The sequence below is a fragment of the Ictalurus furcatus genome, chromosome 12 (assembly GCF_023375685.1).
Source record: "Ictalurus furcatus strain D&B chromosome 12, Billie_1.0, whole genome shotgun sequence".
NCBI lineage: Eukaryota > Metazoa > Chordata > Actinopteri > Siluriformes > Ictaluridae > Ictalurus > Ictalurus furcatus.
The window spans coordinates 24422002-24439235 of NC_071266.1; the positions used below are offsets into that span (position 1 = coordinate 24422002).

Here is a 17234-nt window from a genome sequence, read left to right on the forward strand (position 1 = left end):
TACTGCATAATAGATCAAACTAAAACTGACAAACACCACAGCATTAAAGTCTGCAACAGATTCAAACATTTGTTTATTTAAGGTTGAGGGTGCTTCACTCGGAACTCTGAATACATGCATATACTGTACAAAAAAATTTGCAGTTCTATATACACTTCTATATACACTTCTATATACACTTCTATATACACTTCCATATACACTGCTATTGCGCTGCAGTTTGTTTGATCAACATCTCACTTCCTTTCTGATTATAAATAGTGGGGGTAACAACATTTCCTGATATATACAGTTCAGTTTAAGACTGTACTGTGAGGCACAGGTTAGGACATGGGGAAAAAAGGTAATTATCCAACAGTAAACATCTGAAACTTTTATTATTGTAAATAAATATTTTTGATCTTTTAAATATGACATGTGATCAGCATCGTAAACGACAATTTTCAATCGTTAGGACCAAGAACAGAGGATGGCGAATATGTGAATATGCAGAACTCGCGTCCAAAGCACAAAACAACCCCAGGTACGTCTTGTTTTGATAATAAAATTTATACTAATTATAATTGTATCCATTTATAGTTACATTTAATTGTTGTGGAGACGTCCATGAGAAAAAAAAATACCTGTTTTTACTTACATTATAAGAGCTGTAAATAGTCAATCCCTCTCTTTCTTTCTGGATTTTTTAAGTAAATAAGACAAAAATGCAGGCTTGTCATGCACCTGGAGACTTCCCATAACAGTGAACCTACTGAACGTTACAGCACTGACACCTGAGACTCATTTCATTAATGCTACATAAATATTTCCTTGCAGAAAACTTCACCACATCAGCAATTCTGGATTCGTCTTTGATAAACAATACAGTTTTTAATCCATTTAATATTAGCCTTAGATTATGTGGAGCGTTCACCATACAAGTCCCTGTGAATGACTTGCTGTAGAAAAAATATTGTATTAGAATGATTAATACTCACATTAATATAAATCTAATATAAATTGATATAAATCGATTTTACAGCCGGCACTACTGTCAGAGATGCTTTTAGAGAAAATTAACCCACGCTTTCTGACCAAAAGATTTGAGAATGCAACATTTTGGGGTTTTCCTGGTTAAAAAAATAGTTTACCCATTACTTTGTTTACTACACGGCAGAAAATGACATCTTAGCAACTGATATCCTGAATAAAGGAAAAGTCTAATGGCGTTCATCATGAGATTATTGTATAACAATTATAAGAGCATTTAGCCTATTTGTTGAGATATTTATTAATTCCAAGCTTAAAGTTGTTTTATTCTATTGGCCGATGTCTTTGCTTCTTTCTAAAAACAAACACATGATATGAGCAACATTATCTACTAAATGAATAAGAAAATTTTACGCTTCAAATTAACTATAAAAAAACAACCGGAAATGGGTTTAATGATCTCATATTTGTTTAAAAACAATCTAATAAAAATAAATATTCTTTGAATTTTCCTATATTCCAGATGTTTTTACTTGCTATCATTTTATGCAGTGTAATTAGCTCAATTTGTCAGATTTGATTAGCAGTTTTGACTAACAGTGTTTATTTATTAATTAAGAAGTATATATAGAATAATACTAAGAATATATATATATATATATATTTTTTATCAATTACGGATTATTTCTACGCTTAAAAACATTTTTGTCTTTCCAAGATTTGGAGAAGGTTATTCATGCTTTTATCACTTCGCGCTTAGATTATTGTAATTCATTGTACTTGGAACTTCCTCAGTCGTCTCTTGCTCGTCTCCAGATGGTTCAGAATGCAGCTGCAAGGCTGTTGACCAAGGCAAAGATATTTGATCACGTCACCCCAATTTTAGCCTCGCTTCATTGGCTCCCGCTCCAGTTTAGGATCCAGTTTAAGATTTTGTTGTTTGTCTTTAAAACTCTTTAATGATCAAGCTCCTTCTTATCTCAAAGATCTTCTTACACTACATTCATGCAGCAGATTTCAAAGATCTGCTAATAGGATTCTTCTGTATGTCCCTCGATCCTGTTTAAAAACTAAGGTGGATAGAGCTTTTTCAGTCGCTGCCCCTAGTTTATGGAATCAATTGCCACTGGACATCGGCCTTGCACCTTCTGTTATCATTTTTAAAAAGAGGCCGAAAGCGCATCTCTTCTCCCAGGCGTTTTAATCTCATTGAAGAAAAAATCTATTGTCTGTCTTTATTTTGGTTTTATTCTGTTTTCTATTTTACTTTTCTTTACTCTGTTCAGTGCTTTGGTCAGCTTTGCTGTGTTAAATGTGGTTTATAAATAAAATTTACTTACTTACTGACTTACTAAATATGAACACATGAAGATGGCAGTGAGCTCAGCTAATTTTTAAGCCTCGTGTGTTGGGAGAAGGAAAATCCTGAGACGGTGCAGGGCAGTGGGTCTGAAGGACTGGAGTTAGGAATCTCTCTATAGGACAAAGATTTATGAAATATCTAATCCCTCTCTCTCAGATATCTCCGGCCGCACTGAGTTGAAAACACGAAAGACCTTTATATCTGCTCTTGGTCTCCTCCTAATGCTTGGTGCTTTATCAACACTCTGTGCTGTAGGAATCTTGTGTGAGTATTCCTTATCATCTTTATCTTTGTTTTTCTTATTTACAGAATCACAAGAAAGTGCCTCATTTGATAAATGAAGTGGGCTGCATTCCTGGTCGTGTCATACTTATATAGACTTTTCAATGTTTGTTTCATTCCAGCTTATTTAAAACCTATGATGATTCAGTTGCAAGTTACAGAACCAGTGTTAAATTCCCCCTCAGTGGATGTTTTTCCATTGTGAAGTAACACCAGGAAATTTAGTTTTCTCCTGCCTCTCTTTTCTCTTGAAGTGAATGAGAAACTAAAATGCAAAATGTCTTCTATCCTGGACTTTCCTTGAGCAGAACACTTACAGTGAGGGAAAAAAGTATTTGATCCCCTGCTGATTTTGTACGTTTGCCCACTGACAAAGAAATGATCAGTCTATAATTTTAATGGTAGATTTATTTGAACAGTGAGAGACAGAATAACAACAAAAAAATCCAGAAAAACGCATGTCAAAAATTTTATAAATTAATTTGCATTTTAATGAGGGAAATAAGTATTTGACCCCCTCTCAATCAGAAAGATTTCTGGCTCCCAGGTGTCTTTTATACAGGTAACGAGCTGAGATTAGGAGCACACTCTTAAAGGGAGTGCTCCTAATATCAGTTTGTTACCTGTATAAAAGACACCTGTCCACAGAAGCAATCAATCAATCAGATTCCAAACTCTCCACCATGGTCAAGACCAAAGAGCTCTCCAAGGATGTCAGGGACAAGATTGTAGACCTACACAAGTCTGGAATGGGCTACAAGACCATTGCCAAGCAGCTTGGTGAGAAGGGGACAACAGTTGGTGCGATTATTCGCAAATGGAAGAAGCACAAAAGAACTGTCAGTCTCCCTCGGCCTGGGGCTCCATGCAAGATCTCACCTCGTGGAGTTGCAATGATCATGAGAACAGTGAGGAATCAGCTCAGAACTACATGGGAGGATCTTGTCAATGATCTCAAGGCAGCTGGGACCATAGTCACCAAGAAAACAATTGGTAACACACTACGCCGTGAAGGACTGAAATCCTACAGCGCGCGCAAGGTCCGCTGCTCAAGAAAGCACATATACATGCCCGTCTGAAGTTTGCCAATGAACATCTGAATGATTCAGAGGACAACTGGGTGAAAGTGTTGAGGTCAGATGAGACCAAAATGGAGCTCTTTGGCATCAACTCAACTCGCCGTGTTTGGAGGAGGAGGAATGCTGCCTATGACCCCTGGAACACCATCCCCACCGTCAAACATGGAGGTGGAAACATTATGCTTTGGGGGTGTTTTTCTGCTAAGGGGACAGGACAACTTCACCGCATCAAAGGGACGATGGACGGGGCATGTACCGTCAAATCTTGGGTGAAAACCTCCTTCCCTCAGACAGGGCATTGAAAATGAGTCGTGGATGGATATTCCAGCATGACAATGACCCAAAACACACGGCCAAGGCAACAAAGGAGTGGCTCAAGAAGACGCACATTAAGGTCCTGGAGTGACCTAGGCAGTCTCCAGACCTAAATCCCATAGAAAATCTGTGGAGAGAGCTGAAGGTTCGAGTTGCCAAACGTCAGCCTCGAAACCTTAATGATTTGGAGAAGATCTGCAAAGAGGAGTGGGACAAAATCCCTCCTGAGATGTGTGCAAACCTGGTGGCCAACTACAAGAAACGTCTGACCTCTGTGATTGCCAACAAGGGTTTTTAAACCAAGTACTAAGTCATGTTTTGCAGAGGGGTCAAATACTTATTTCCCTTATTAAAATGCAAATCAATTTATGACATTTTTGACATGCGTTTTTCTGGATTTTTTTGTTGTTATTCTGTCTCTCACTGTTCAAATAAATCTACCATTAAAGTTATAGACGGATCATTTCTTTGTCAGTGGGCAAACGTACAAAATCAGCAGGGGATCAAATACTTTTTTCCCCTCACTGTACATACTGCTACAAAGCACACTGGAGGCTCTTGCTGTCGTCCTAGCATGAAAACATACAGTACATTTCTATACATAAATTATGATCCATTTAGTTTTTGATGATGTATAAATGAATGTAACACTGTGTCTTCTTCTTCAACAGATCACAATAAAGTGGTTTCATATGAGATATTAAGTAAACAGTATGCTAATTTTACAGCTACACTGATCACGCAAGAAAAGAAAGCCAAGGGTAAGTGGTTTCAAGAGCTTCCTGTTTCCATTAGCAGCTTGCAGTTTCTGTTTTGTACTGTATATGTATGTTAAAACTCAATGTTTGACATTTTTGACATTACCCTCCTCACTGGTGCTTCTATTGTTTGAATTTGCCCATATTAATATTATTATTATTATTATTATTATTATTATTATTATTATGTATTTTTTCTGGTATTTATTTACCTCTATTGCCGTAGAGACAGAAAGACTGTATGAAGCGCTGAAGGTGAATCACCAGCAAGTTCAGGAAGATTTTTTTGCACGCAAGGGTTAGACTCCACACATCACAACCCCCCTTGCCCTGTACTCTCATTAACAAATAAAAAGGCCTCACACAAGAAGCCTCACCATGATCTATTTCTATGATGATTGTAGCTAAACTTGATTTTTTTTTTTAATACTATTAAAACAGGCTTAGATAGATAGATAGATAGATAGATAGATAGATAGATAGATAGATAGATAGATAGATATATTGCCGTATTTGGCAAATCTGTCATATTGGTAATTTGGGAAAACATGTTTCCTATTTAGGGTTTAGACCTGGTTTAGGTCTTTACTTGCTGATTTGGGACATCTTGGGGGAAAAATTTATTATAATCATCTGTAAAAAAAAATGTTTTAAATCTGGATTTATACTTATTTTGCAGTAGTGCATCATTTAAATGCATCATGAATATGTGGAATATATTAGTCATGACAATTTTATAGCTATATAAAAACAAAATCTACAAGCCAATGTCATGTTATAGTTAATATATATATATATATATAGATAGAAGATTTTTTTCTTCATTTCGTCTTGGCAAAAGCAAATCAGAACAGCAGATGTGAGGTAGGATGGAAGACTCTTGGTTTAAAGTATTACTACTTCTCTGCTTTTAAACTGAACTGGACACAGAGTCGAGATTACTGTGTGGGGAAAGGAGGCCACCTGGTGATTATAACCAGCCAAACTGAACAGGTGAGTGTAGTGGTTCTTTTCTTTTCCCTTTTTCAGATAAAAGTTTTTGGCTCTATTCCACTTGCACTGGTTACAGGTGTAAGCTATGTGTCCTGTTATTTTCTACATTAGGATTTTGGATCTTCGCAAATTGGAGAAACACACTGGATTGGCCTGAATGACTTGGAGACTGAGGGAAAGTGGATGTGGGTGAACAACCAGCCCTTAAAGGAGACGGATGTAATGTAAGACCCGTGTTCACTCACACACTCTATAAACTCAGTTTACTGTTCCTTTTAAAGCTCTACAATGCTTACAGTGTTTATGTTGTGTACGAAGGTTCTGGTATAGCGGTCCAGGAGAACACAGTGAGCCTGACAACTGGAAAAGAGAGGACCCTTCAGGAGAGAACTGTGCTGCTCTGGGGGATGCACGTGGTAACATACATAAATGGTTTGATGCGTCTTGTAAAAAGATTTTTTAAAAAGTGTATCTTTCTAAAATGAAATGCTTTTTATTTGCATTTGTGCCTGAAAATATTTGTGTTTTCAAGAAAGTAGGATAATTTTAGCTTGATGAGTCTGAACATTTGATATTGTAAAACAGCTAACATTAAATTTACCTGTAGTGTGATTATTAAACATGTTCACATTCAGCTTTAAATCTAAATACAAGATAGCTGTGTGCTTTTTTTATCAGAAGAATCATGTACCTCTTTTACAGAATCCATTACGTTTCATTTTCTTCCACGTTGTAAAATATCATTGTATTTTTAGCTTGTCTTAACCTCTAGATCAATAGAACATGGTGTGAGATCATGTCTGTAGTTTTTCTCCTGCTGTATTGTGGAAGTCTCTCAAATTGTGCTGAAGGGATGAACAGTAACTTTCTTTCAAAAGTTATTCTCTCAGTTGGAAACCTCCAGAGCGTAATAACAGAGCAGCAGATTTTTCCTTTAATTTTACACCCATCTCTACACAGTATACTTATGAATGAAGTGTGTCTATTTTAACTAGATGTAATGTTAAAATACTCTGAATAGCATTAAGGAAAATTTAATAATTAATAAAAGTGTGTGAAAATGTAATGTGTGTGTTGTAGATGATTTGCATTAAGTGAGAATTTCAGTTCTAATGCAGCAATATTGGGTTATGAAGGACAGAAAAAGCTCTAAACAGAAGAGAGCTTCTTTAGTTTAGGATTACAGTCACCTGATGGAGGTTCCCACCAGCAAAACACCCTAATCCAGGGTCAGTTTAAAATTTTTCCCTCTGCCAGGTCTGTATCTGACACTACAGTTTGAAATGGATTCTTTGCCTGCCATGCTTGTTCAATCAGTCGAGGTTGTTGCAGCAGTCATTGCAGTGAGAGATGCACAACAAATGCACAGCTTTCCCCACACCGTTTCATATTTTCAGTGAAGTTATTAGTAGACTATGACTTACACAGCTTGTCAGTTATGATACACTTATTTGCTACTTAAAAAAAAAAAAAAAAAAAAAAAAAAAATTATATATATATATATATATATATATATATATATATATATATATATATATATATATATATATATATATATTATCTATATATTGGTTAATGGTTAATTTAGAGTTTTGCAGTTTGTTGCGAGTCAATAATTTCAAGTCTTACTGCATTACTGCATTAGCTCAAACTAAAACTGACAGAAACACCACAGCACTAAAGTCTGCAACAGATTCAAACATTTGTTTACTCATTATACTGCTAATCTCCAGACTCTTAGTGACTTTTCATTTTCACTTATCACAGCAGTTATTTAACGTGTGTTAACTTGTGCATTATTTAACTACTTAACTGTGGGACATACATTTCTACTCCTGCCATTTCTCACTGCAACTAAAGAAAGGAAGCTGGATACTGCACACACATATAAGTGACAACAGTAGCGGAAGCTACACACCAACAAGTGTTAAACAGTATGTGATATGAGTGACTTGTGCTTGCTGGTGTGAATGCAGGGTACTACTCTAGTTAGAAGCACTAGTGCGTTTAGAAAATGAAAAATTAAATTAAATTAAAGATGGCATTTCTGACCTCAAAATACATAGTAGTTAAAAATGTCCTTCTCCAACAGGCAGACATCTGTAGTGTTTATACATTTAAATATATTTGAATACATTTTTGATGGAGTAAATTTGATATAGTTTACATGAACAAGCACTGAAAATGACAAGGGGTTTTCACTGCTCATAACCAGAAACAGAGGATGACGTTTACGTGAATACGCAGGACACAAAATCCACAGATACATCTTTGACTGATCATTCTACTGATTGTCTCCAGATGTCCTGTGTAAATGTTGGAGTACATAACAGAAGGATTTTCTTTTCTTTTCTTTCTTTTTCAAACACAACTTTATAACGACAAGGAATTTTCAGTTGTTAGGACCAAGAACCGAGGATGGCGAATATTTGAATATGCAGAACTCATTTTGAGTTTTTTTCCAATCCATTTGTATGCGTTTTTAGGTATTTTCTGAAGCCCATTATGTTTAGATTTTTCTTATTTTGAAGGCCTATTGTGTTTAATTTTTCTTATTTTTGAGGCCCATAATGATTGCTTTTCTTATTTTCGATTCCCTTGTTTCCAAGTGGTTTTGGTTCCCTTTTTTTTTTAAATAATGACCTTAGGTCATTATTAATCTGACCGTTAACAAGTGAGGACCTCCCCCATCTCTTTTAATCTTCCTTTGCTTTTTACTGTGGGTAAGTGTATAAACTCTGTTTAATTCTTTTAATCATCTTTACCTCATTTGTCTAGCGTGTTTACATATCTCCTGTGTGTATGTGTGTTACAAAGTTAGTGAGTGTTAGTAACTTATTATCTTAACCTGTGTACCCTTTTTCTTTAATATACCTTTATTTCTGCACAGTTGTCTCCCTCGTGTTTTATTTTTGTCATAATTTTCAGCCAACATGAAGTCATGAGTGTTTTCTGCTTGCTTGAGTGAACGCAGGTTAAGAATCTAGTGTGAAGCCCTACTGGGGTTTGGAAATGCAAGCCATCAGTGGAAATATCGGTTTTGACCTCTGTAAAATGGAGAGTAGTGAAAATTATCATTCTCCAACAGGTAGACATTTGAAAGATTTCTTTTGATGGTTTAAATTCAATATAGGTTAAATGAAGGAAAACTGTAACTGATAAGGATTTTTCACTGTTTTCAACCAGAAACAGAAGATGATGTTTATTTGAATACACAAGACTGCCGTCCAAAGCCCAGAAAACCCACAGGTATGTGTTTGTTTGACGATTATCCCACTTCTGCTTTGCTGAAATATGTTTTATGAATGAATAACAATTAGGTTTATCATTTATCATCATCTGTCAGATATGATTACTATTTGATTTTGACTTGCATTATGTGTGAGTCAACATAGCTGTTTTAACTGAGATCTATGGCAGAGTTTCTTAACTCCAGTCCAGTCCTCAACAAATCTGATGCAGATGCACTTATTATTAAGCTTTTCTTATGTTAGGAATATGAAAATCCTGAACCTGTGCAGGGCAGCGGGTCCCCAGGACTATAGTCCGGGGACAAATGTTTATGAAATAACTATGTCTTTCCTCCCAGATATCTTCATCCAGAAAAAAGTAAAGATCTGCATATCTGTTCTTGGTCTTCTCCTACTGCTCGGTGCTTTAATGGCACGCTGTGCTGTAGGGATCTTGTGTGAGTATTCCTTATCATATTTATCTTTGTTGTTCTCATTCAACAAATCACAATTAATTGTTTCATTTGATATGATAAGTGAGCAGTATATCATTCATTGTTTTATTGTAAATAATTTAAAAGCTGTATGAGAATGTAGTTAGGTGTCACGGTTTCCCCTTTAAGCAGCGTGCTGGAGAGCATGTGGGCACACGTGCACAAGCAAGGTGCGCGAGCAGCCGCTCTTTGTATGTTGACAATTGTGACAGTGTTTACTATGGACACGCGCTTTTGTTATGTTTCTGTTATGTCTCCTCCCTGTTCTGTCATTGGCTATTGTTTTAGCGTGTGTCTAGATTGGTGTTAGCGGTCAGCAATTAACACACTGATTATGTTTGTATACATACCACGCATCTCCCAGCACACGGCGGGGAGTATTAGATAAGATACTATACGTTAGATTAGATTAGTTTAGATACGATACGATAGTTATTCACAGTCATAGTCTTAGTTATTGTCCATGTTATGTTTTATTGTTAGATTAGTTCATTTAGTCCACGCTGGTTTTCTGCTCGCAGTTCCTAGTCATAGTTTATGTTTCTTGTTTTGTATCTCGACCCTGTTTTCCGTGACCACGACCTTGATTTCTGCTTTGCCCAGTTTATGCCTGTCTGCCGATAGCCAGACCTTTGCATGTTTTTGGATTACATTTTTGGATTATGATTTGGATTTACCTGCCTGTGTCTCTCTTTAATAAAACTGTCTACTACACTTGCATCTGTTCTAATCTCCTTTACGTCACGAAACATGACAGAATACTTCACCTATCATGGATGGAGCAGGAGGATGAGAGAGACTTCATGCTACGCAAACCATCCCCGCCTTGGATTCGATCCAGTTTCTGCAAGAGACTTTCGTGGATCTTCCAGATCAGTTTGATGGGTTCTTTGGCTACCCGGGCTATTTTCTGGTTGACTGCCAGACATAGTTTTCGAGCTTAACGGACACTAAGCCCAGCAAGAGGCAATGATAAGGTTCATGGTGTCCCGGTTTTTTGGCCCAACTCGCCATTGGGCGCAGCATCTAGCAGCCATGGGATCCCGGGGACTGGAGAACAGTAAGCAGTTTATGGAACAATTTTTAAAGGATTTTGGGGATCCAGGGCAGAGCTACGACCTGGATAAACTGTTGAAGGGAGTCAATGTGGCGAACAAGGCTGACCTGCCATTCCACATGTATTACAAGTGGGAGTCTGTGGTCGGGGCTAGTACCATCTCCCACCCTCCCTCCCCTATAATGGATCTAGTTCGGCAAATGGAGTCAGCGGAGAACGAAAGTCAGCCGAAAGTTCAGCTGAGGACGTCGCTCTGCCTTCCTGCCCAGCTGAGGACGTCGCTCTGCTTTCCTGATCCGCTGAATATTCCGCTCTGTTTGCCTGCCTGGCTGAGGACCTCGCTCCACTTTCCTGCTTGGCTGAGGACGTCGCTCTGCCTTCCTGCTCGGCTGAGGTTGTTGCTCTGCCTTCCTGCTCGGCTGAGGTCATCGATCTGCCATCCTGCTTCACTGAGGACGTCGCTCTGCCTCCATATTCCGCTGAAGACGTCGTTCCTCTTCTTTGCTGTCACTCCCCCTTCCTGCTCCACGGAGGACATAGTTCCCCCCTCATGCTTCGCGGAGAGCATCGTTCCTCCCTTAGGCCTCGCGGAGAACCTCGCTCCTCTCCCTGTCCTCGCGGAGAACATCGCTCCACTCTCCTATCCTGCGGAGGAAGTTGTCCCGCTGTCCTGCCACGCAGACATCGCTCTGCTTTCCTGTTCCACCGAGGACATCGCTCAGTTTTCCTGTTCCGCCAAGGACGTTGCTCTGCTTACCTGCTCCGCCGAGAACGTCGCTCCGCTTTTCTGCTCCGCCGAGAACGTCGCTCTGCTTTTCTGCTCCGCCGAGTACGGTGCTCTGCTTTCCTGCTCCGCCGAGGACGTCGCTCTGCTTTCCGTTTTTGCTGAGGACGTCGCTCCGCTTTCCGTTTCCACTAAGAACGCCGTATGGTCTCCTGGTTCAGCTAGGGACATTTTGCCCAGGGGGCCGGGACCGCCAATGGAGATGGATGTTTCATGGATGGATGTTTCCTTGCTTTCCCCTTTAAGCAGCGCGCTGGAGAGCATGTGGGTGAGCGTGCCCGCTCTTCGTATGTTGACAATCCTGACAATGTTTACTATGGACATGTGCTTTTGTTATGTTTCTGTTATTAGCGAGTTGCCTCGCATATAAACAGAGACATGCAGAATCAACACCAGATCAACCCCTGTTTTATATATATATATATATATATATATATATATATATATATATATATATATATATATATATATATATATATATACACACACACACACACACACACAATATATATATATATATATATATATATATATATATATATATATATATATATATATATATATATATATAAACATATAAACATACAGAGTGCATCCGGAAAGTATTAACAGAGCTTCAATTTTTCGACATTTTGTTATGTTACAGCCTTATTCCAAAATGGATTAAATTCATTATTTTCCTCAAAATTCTAAATTTTCCTCCACCTGTGGTAAATCCAGTTGATTGGACATGATTTGGAAAGGCACACACCTGTCTATATAAGGTCCCACAGTTAACAATGCATGGCAGAGCACAAACCAATCCATGAAGTCCAAGGAATTGTCTGTAGACCTCCGAGACAGGATTGTATCGAGGCACAGATCTGGGGAAGGGTAACATTTCTGTAGCATTGATGGTCCCAGTGAGCACAGTGGCCTCCATCATCCATAAATGGAAGAAGTTTGGAACCACCGGGACTGTACCTAGAGCTGGCTGCCCGGCCAAACTGAGCGATCGGGGAGAAGGACCTTAGTCGGGGAGGTGACCAAAAACCCGATGGTCACTCTGACAGAGCTCCAGCATGTCTCTGTGGAGAGAGGAGAACCTTCCAGAAGAACAATCATCTCTCCTGCACTCCACCAATCAGGCCTGTATGGTAGAGTGGCCAGACGGAAGCCACTCCTCAGTAAAAGGCGCATGAAAGCCTGCCTGGAGTTTGCCAAAAGGCACCTGAAGGATTTCTAAGCACTCTGACAATCATTACACAATAATACAGTTCTTTAGTCATTTATGTTATGCGGTCACATGGATTCCAGTCCACATCCAAAAGTGGTTTGAGTGATTGGATCACAATCCATCTCTGGGACACATTTACACCTGTACTTACAATCAGATTGCTCTGTACGCATGCTAATGTCAGGTATGAATAAATTAACGAATGAATAAATATGAATAAACTGAAATCCACCAAAACCTGTATTCTATTGCAATGTTTTATTTGCCTTCAAATGTTCTTCCAAGTGATTATATCCCAGTTGATTTGCAGCAGAACCCCTCACTGCACTCCCCTGAGACAAAGAAAGTGGGCTTTTTTATTTTGTAATAATTCTGTTATGTGTGGCTTGAGATCTAACTGAACTCCTTCTCGATCACTGTCAGAGTTCCACTACCATCCACATCCAACTTTAAACTCTGTCTACATCCCAGTATTATAAACACACATTTCCAATTCTAAATTTCTAGGAATTCAATTCATATTTATCTATGTATGACTTTAACCCTGGTGTTTTTGTTCAGCAGATCACAATGAAGTTGTCTCTTTTGAGATTTCACGTGAGCAGTATGAGAATGCTACAGCTACACTGATGATGCAAGAAAACAAAGTCAAGGGTAAGTGGTTTCAAGAGAATAGTACAATCATATTCAAAGAATTGTAAGCAGTACAGTCAAAATTCTTTTTTTTCCTTTACTCCTTGGCAAAAGATGATAATAGAGTGCAACTTAAATAGACTAAATGACAAATATTGTATGACCATCAGTAGTGGAGTATTAAAAAACACACTGACTTGAGTAAAAATATGGCTACTGTAGTAATAATTCACTTGAGTGAAAGTAAAAGTAGTCATCAAGAAAATTACTCAAGAAACACTAAGTAAGTCATCTGAAGGGAGAAAACTACTTGAGAAATGATTTTACTTTACTTTTACTTACTTCTCCTCATGTATACAATTTACACAACTTCTCAAAATGTTCTATTTTCAACTGTCTGCTCATGTTAACTAGTGAACTATGCTGAAGTGAACACCTTGATTATCTTCCAAGCATGAATCTACTTTGCCTGAAATTTTGGAAACAACATTATGAGAACATAAAAGGTCTTGATATAAAAAGATGCTCAAAGAACCTGGTAAACAGTGGAATGGGGGAGTATGAAAAGTAGGAAAGACTAATGAACTCAAACCTGAAAAAACAAATTGTTCTTTTGTGTATCAGAAAAAGAGGGAATGTATGAAGCGCTGGAGGCGAAGTATCAGGAACTCTACTTATTATGCAGCAGTAAGACTGGTCTTTTATTCTGGTGTACTTCCATCAATAAAAAAAAAACCTTATTTACAATAGATGTAACTATACTTGGGTTTTTTATATATATATAGAATTACAGTATGCATAAATATTCTACAAAGTTTTATTTCTTACTGTTCTTAACAAAAGTAAATCAAAGCAGCAGATGTGAGGAAGGATGGAAGTCTCTTGGTTTAAAGTGTTACTACTTCTCCACTGAGAAACTGAACTGGATGCAGAGTCGAGATTACTGTGTGGGGAAAGGAGGCCACCTGGTGATTATAACCAGCCAAACTGAACAGGTGAGTGTAGTGGCTCTTTTCTTTCCATTTTGAATTTTGATATTGACATTAATTCCACTTGTGTACAGGTGTAAGTTATTTATTATGTTATTTTCTACATTAGAATTTTGCTTCTTCACAAATTGGAGAAACACACTGGATTGGCCTGAATGACTTGGAGACTGAGGGAAAGTGGATGTGGGTGAACAACCAGCCCTTAAAGGAGACGGGTGTAAAGTAAGAACCATGTTCACTCACACACTTGGTGTAAACTACTCTTATTGTAGCTTCAAAGATATACAGCACACACAAACTTATACAAATTTCTGTGTAATATAATTAAATTGTACAGCAAATTGACTGCAGTCTCTCTTATCTATGAAGGTTCTGGTTTAGCAATCCAGGGGGATCAAGTGAGCCTGATAACTGGAAAAAAGAGGACCCTTCTGGAGAGGACTGTGCTGCGCTGGGGCATGAGATTGGTAACATAAATAAATGGTTTGACGCTTCTTGCCTTAAGCGGAAACGATTCATCTGTGAAAAGTAAAACACCACTTTTTTCACTTTTTGCATTTTTATGTGATTATCTAAGCTTGTTCAAACCTCTAGACCATTAGAATATGGTATGAGATCATGTATGTGGCTTTTCTCCTGCTGCCTTGTAGAAATTTTAACATTTGACAAGTTTGACGATCATGAATCTCCAGTGTTTATTTCCTTGAAGACATGTTATAAACAAAGTGACTGAACCGTTATAACCTTGAGGTTTGGTAGTTCCTCTCCAGTTCTGAGTAGTGTGAAAGTCAGAGCTAATTATATCTTATTCAGAAAAGTCAGAGGTAATTATATCTCAGTCACCTTGACTTAATACTGGACATTTCAAAATGACCTTGAATCCTGAAAATCTTCATTAGTTCTTAATTTCGTGTACTGTAATTTTGTATTCAATAAATATACAGCCGGTGACAAATTAAAGGAAAACATGATTCACAAGAAGAGCTTCAGTGAACCTCGCCATAAATTCTATAAGTCTTCTAAACTGTACTGAACGGATGAACACCGGTTTTCCAAAAGATATTCCTCCAGTTTAGCATAACAGAGCAACAGGTTCTCCTTTCATTTGCCATTCATCTGTAAGTACTAATGCTGTGTATATTTACTGTTGATTGAGTAGTGTGCATTTTATGTTAGCTAAAACTGGATGTAATGTGAAGTTGCTTTGAATAACCATTAAAGAAAATGTAACAATTAATAAAACATTACATGGCTTGAAAATATAGTGTGTATTTATTATAGATGATGGTTTGAATTATGGCAGTGTTTTACTTCCAGTGCAGCAATATTGGGTTTCTTTGGTTTACTGTCAGTTGATAATGATAATGATAATGAGTCTTTATGGATCACATATACATTACAGCACAGTGAATTTATTTTCTTCGCATACCCCAGCATGTCAGGGAGTTGTGGTCAGAGCACAGGGTCAGAGTCATGATACAGCGCCCCCTGGAGCAGAGAGGGTTAAGGGCCTTGCTCACGGGCCCAACAGTGGCAGCTTGGCAGTGCTGGGGCTTGAACCCCTGACCTTCCGATCAGTAACCCAGAGCGTGGCAGTGCTGGGGCTTACTTTCACTGCAAAATGCAACCTTTTGAAATGCATAGATGTAGCGACTGATTTTACAATGTGGAGAGAAATAAATATTTTCATCAGTGTGCAGTCCTGGTCTTGTGTGTTGTGTACGGTCAATATATTCAAGTACTTTGCTCTAACATTATCTCTGAAAAAATCAAACCCAGACTATATAATAAGAAAAGTTAAAAGTGTTTTAGATTGATCACAGCAATGTGTAACTGGTTCAAACAGAATCAGATCGTATGAACCATACGGTGTCAAAATTGGGTTTTTGTAAATTATTGTATAGTTTTGAATGAAGTGTTTCATGAAGTGTTCTGCTACTTGTGTGTGTGTGTGTGTGTGTGTGGTTCTGCACACTTTTTTGTGCAAATACTAGGACTATGTTACTCTATTGGTTACTCTAATTTACACCTGAGTAATAAGGAGTGTGTGAATGTGTGGTGCCCTGTGATGGACTGGGTATTAAGGTTATATCTCTGCTTCACTCCCACTGTTCCTGAGAATAAAGAGCTTATCTAATATAAACACTGAATGCACTGCAAGATGATTGATCAATCGGTCACTTTCTAGCTGTGAATATAAATAACAGGGGGCACATGCACCATTTCCTGGTATAATTTTCAGCCTCAACTTAAATTTTCACACCGATCAGTGTTATTTAATTCGTGTTTAACTAGTTAGCTCTAGTTACCTCTAGCTCTGGCTGGAGATTGTAAACCTTCCACAGCCATGCCGAAAAAAAACCTCCTCAGTGGGGTTAAGGAAGGGAGAGCATGGTGGGAGGTATTGGAGTTAAAATTGTGGATGATGATGAGTCCAGTTCTGGACCAGAGCAGATCAGTAGAAAGATGCATTGTCCCAGATGACAATTTATCTAATCTTCTCTGCATGCCTTTGGTCTTCTGCTGTGATGATGTTATGTAGTCGGTCTAAAAATGTGAGTATGTGGGCCATGTTGTAAGGACCTAATCTGGCATGGCGGTGAAGGACCCCATTCTGTGTAATTGCAGCGCACATTGTGATGTTACCACCACGTTGGCCCGGGACATTCAAAGTAGTTCTGTGGCCAATGATGTTACTCAATATTCTTCTTCCTTTTGTCAGGTTAAACCCTGCCTCATCTATGAATATAAATTCATGTCGGATTGCATCAGCTAAATTAGTAAAACTCTCTGAAAAAATAGAGAACACTGTGTAGTTCAATACAGGTGTACTATAAATACAGGTGTACTATAAATTTACATGTAAAATGGTTCTGTGTGCAGTGCACAATACTGAACTGTACATTACTTACCTGCACATATTCATGCCGCAGGTCTTTTACTCTTTCAGTAGTTCTTTCAAATGGCTATACAACTATCAAGCGTTTTTTAAGGCTGTACTTCAAAAAAGGTGAGTGTAATGTTCATTCCCATAAGTGACGACAGTATCACACAATACACACCCACAAAGAA

General features: G+C 38.1%; 3 protein-coding genes across 3 annotated transcripts in view; all 3 read left to right on the forward strand.

Annotated features, from left to right (window-relative positions):
• Positions 1–103: 103 nt before the first annotated feature.
• Positions 104–6765, forward strand: LOC128616201 (C-type lectin domain family 4 member F-like). Its single transcript, XM_053638748.1, has 7 exons — positions 104–523; positions 2489–2596; positions 4680–4769; positions 4993–5021; positions 5697–5759; positions 5871–5983; positions 6078–6765. Exons 1-7 carry the CDS (start codon positions 487–489, stop codon positions 6220–6222), a joined length of 585 nt encoding a protein of 194 aa, XP_053494723.1. The 5' UTR covers positions 104–486; the 3' UTR covers positions 6223–6765.
• Positions 6766–7737: 972 nt separating this feature from the next.
• The window catches only part of LOC128615917 (asialoglycoprotein receptor 2), a 29706-nt gene continuing 20209 nt past the window's right edge, over positions 7738–17234 (forward strand). Inside the window, exons 1-5 of the mRNA XM_053638318.1 lie at positions 7738–8482; positions 8725–8847; positions 8946–9008; positions 9349–9447; positions 13105–13194. Of these exons, the coding sequence (XP_053494293.1) occupies positions 8772–8847; positions 8946–9008; positions 9349–9447; positions 13105–13194 (328 nt within the window). The 5' untranslated portion in view covers positions 7738–8482; positions 8725–8771. The remainder of the gene's footprint in view (positions 8483–8724; positions 8848–8945; positions 9009–9348; positions 9448–13104; positions 13195–17234) is intronic.
• LOC128615919 (C-type lectin domain family 6 member A-like) lies at positions 13961–15404 on the forward strand. Its single transcript, XM_053638322.1, has 3 exons — positions 13961–14168; positions 14272–14384; positions 14532–15404. The coding sequence occupies exons 1-3, from the start codon at positions 13968–13970 to the stop codon at positions 14692–14694; spliced, it is 477 nt and encodes a 158-aa protein (XP_053494297.1). The 5' UTR covers positions 13961–13967; the 3' UTR covers positions 14695–15404.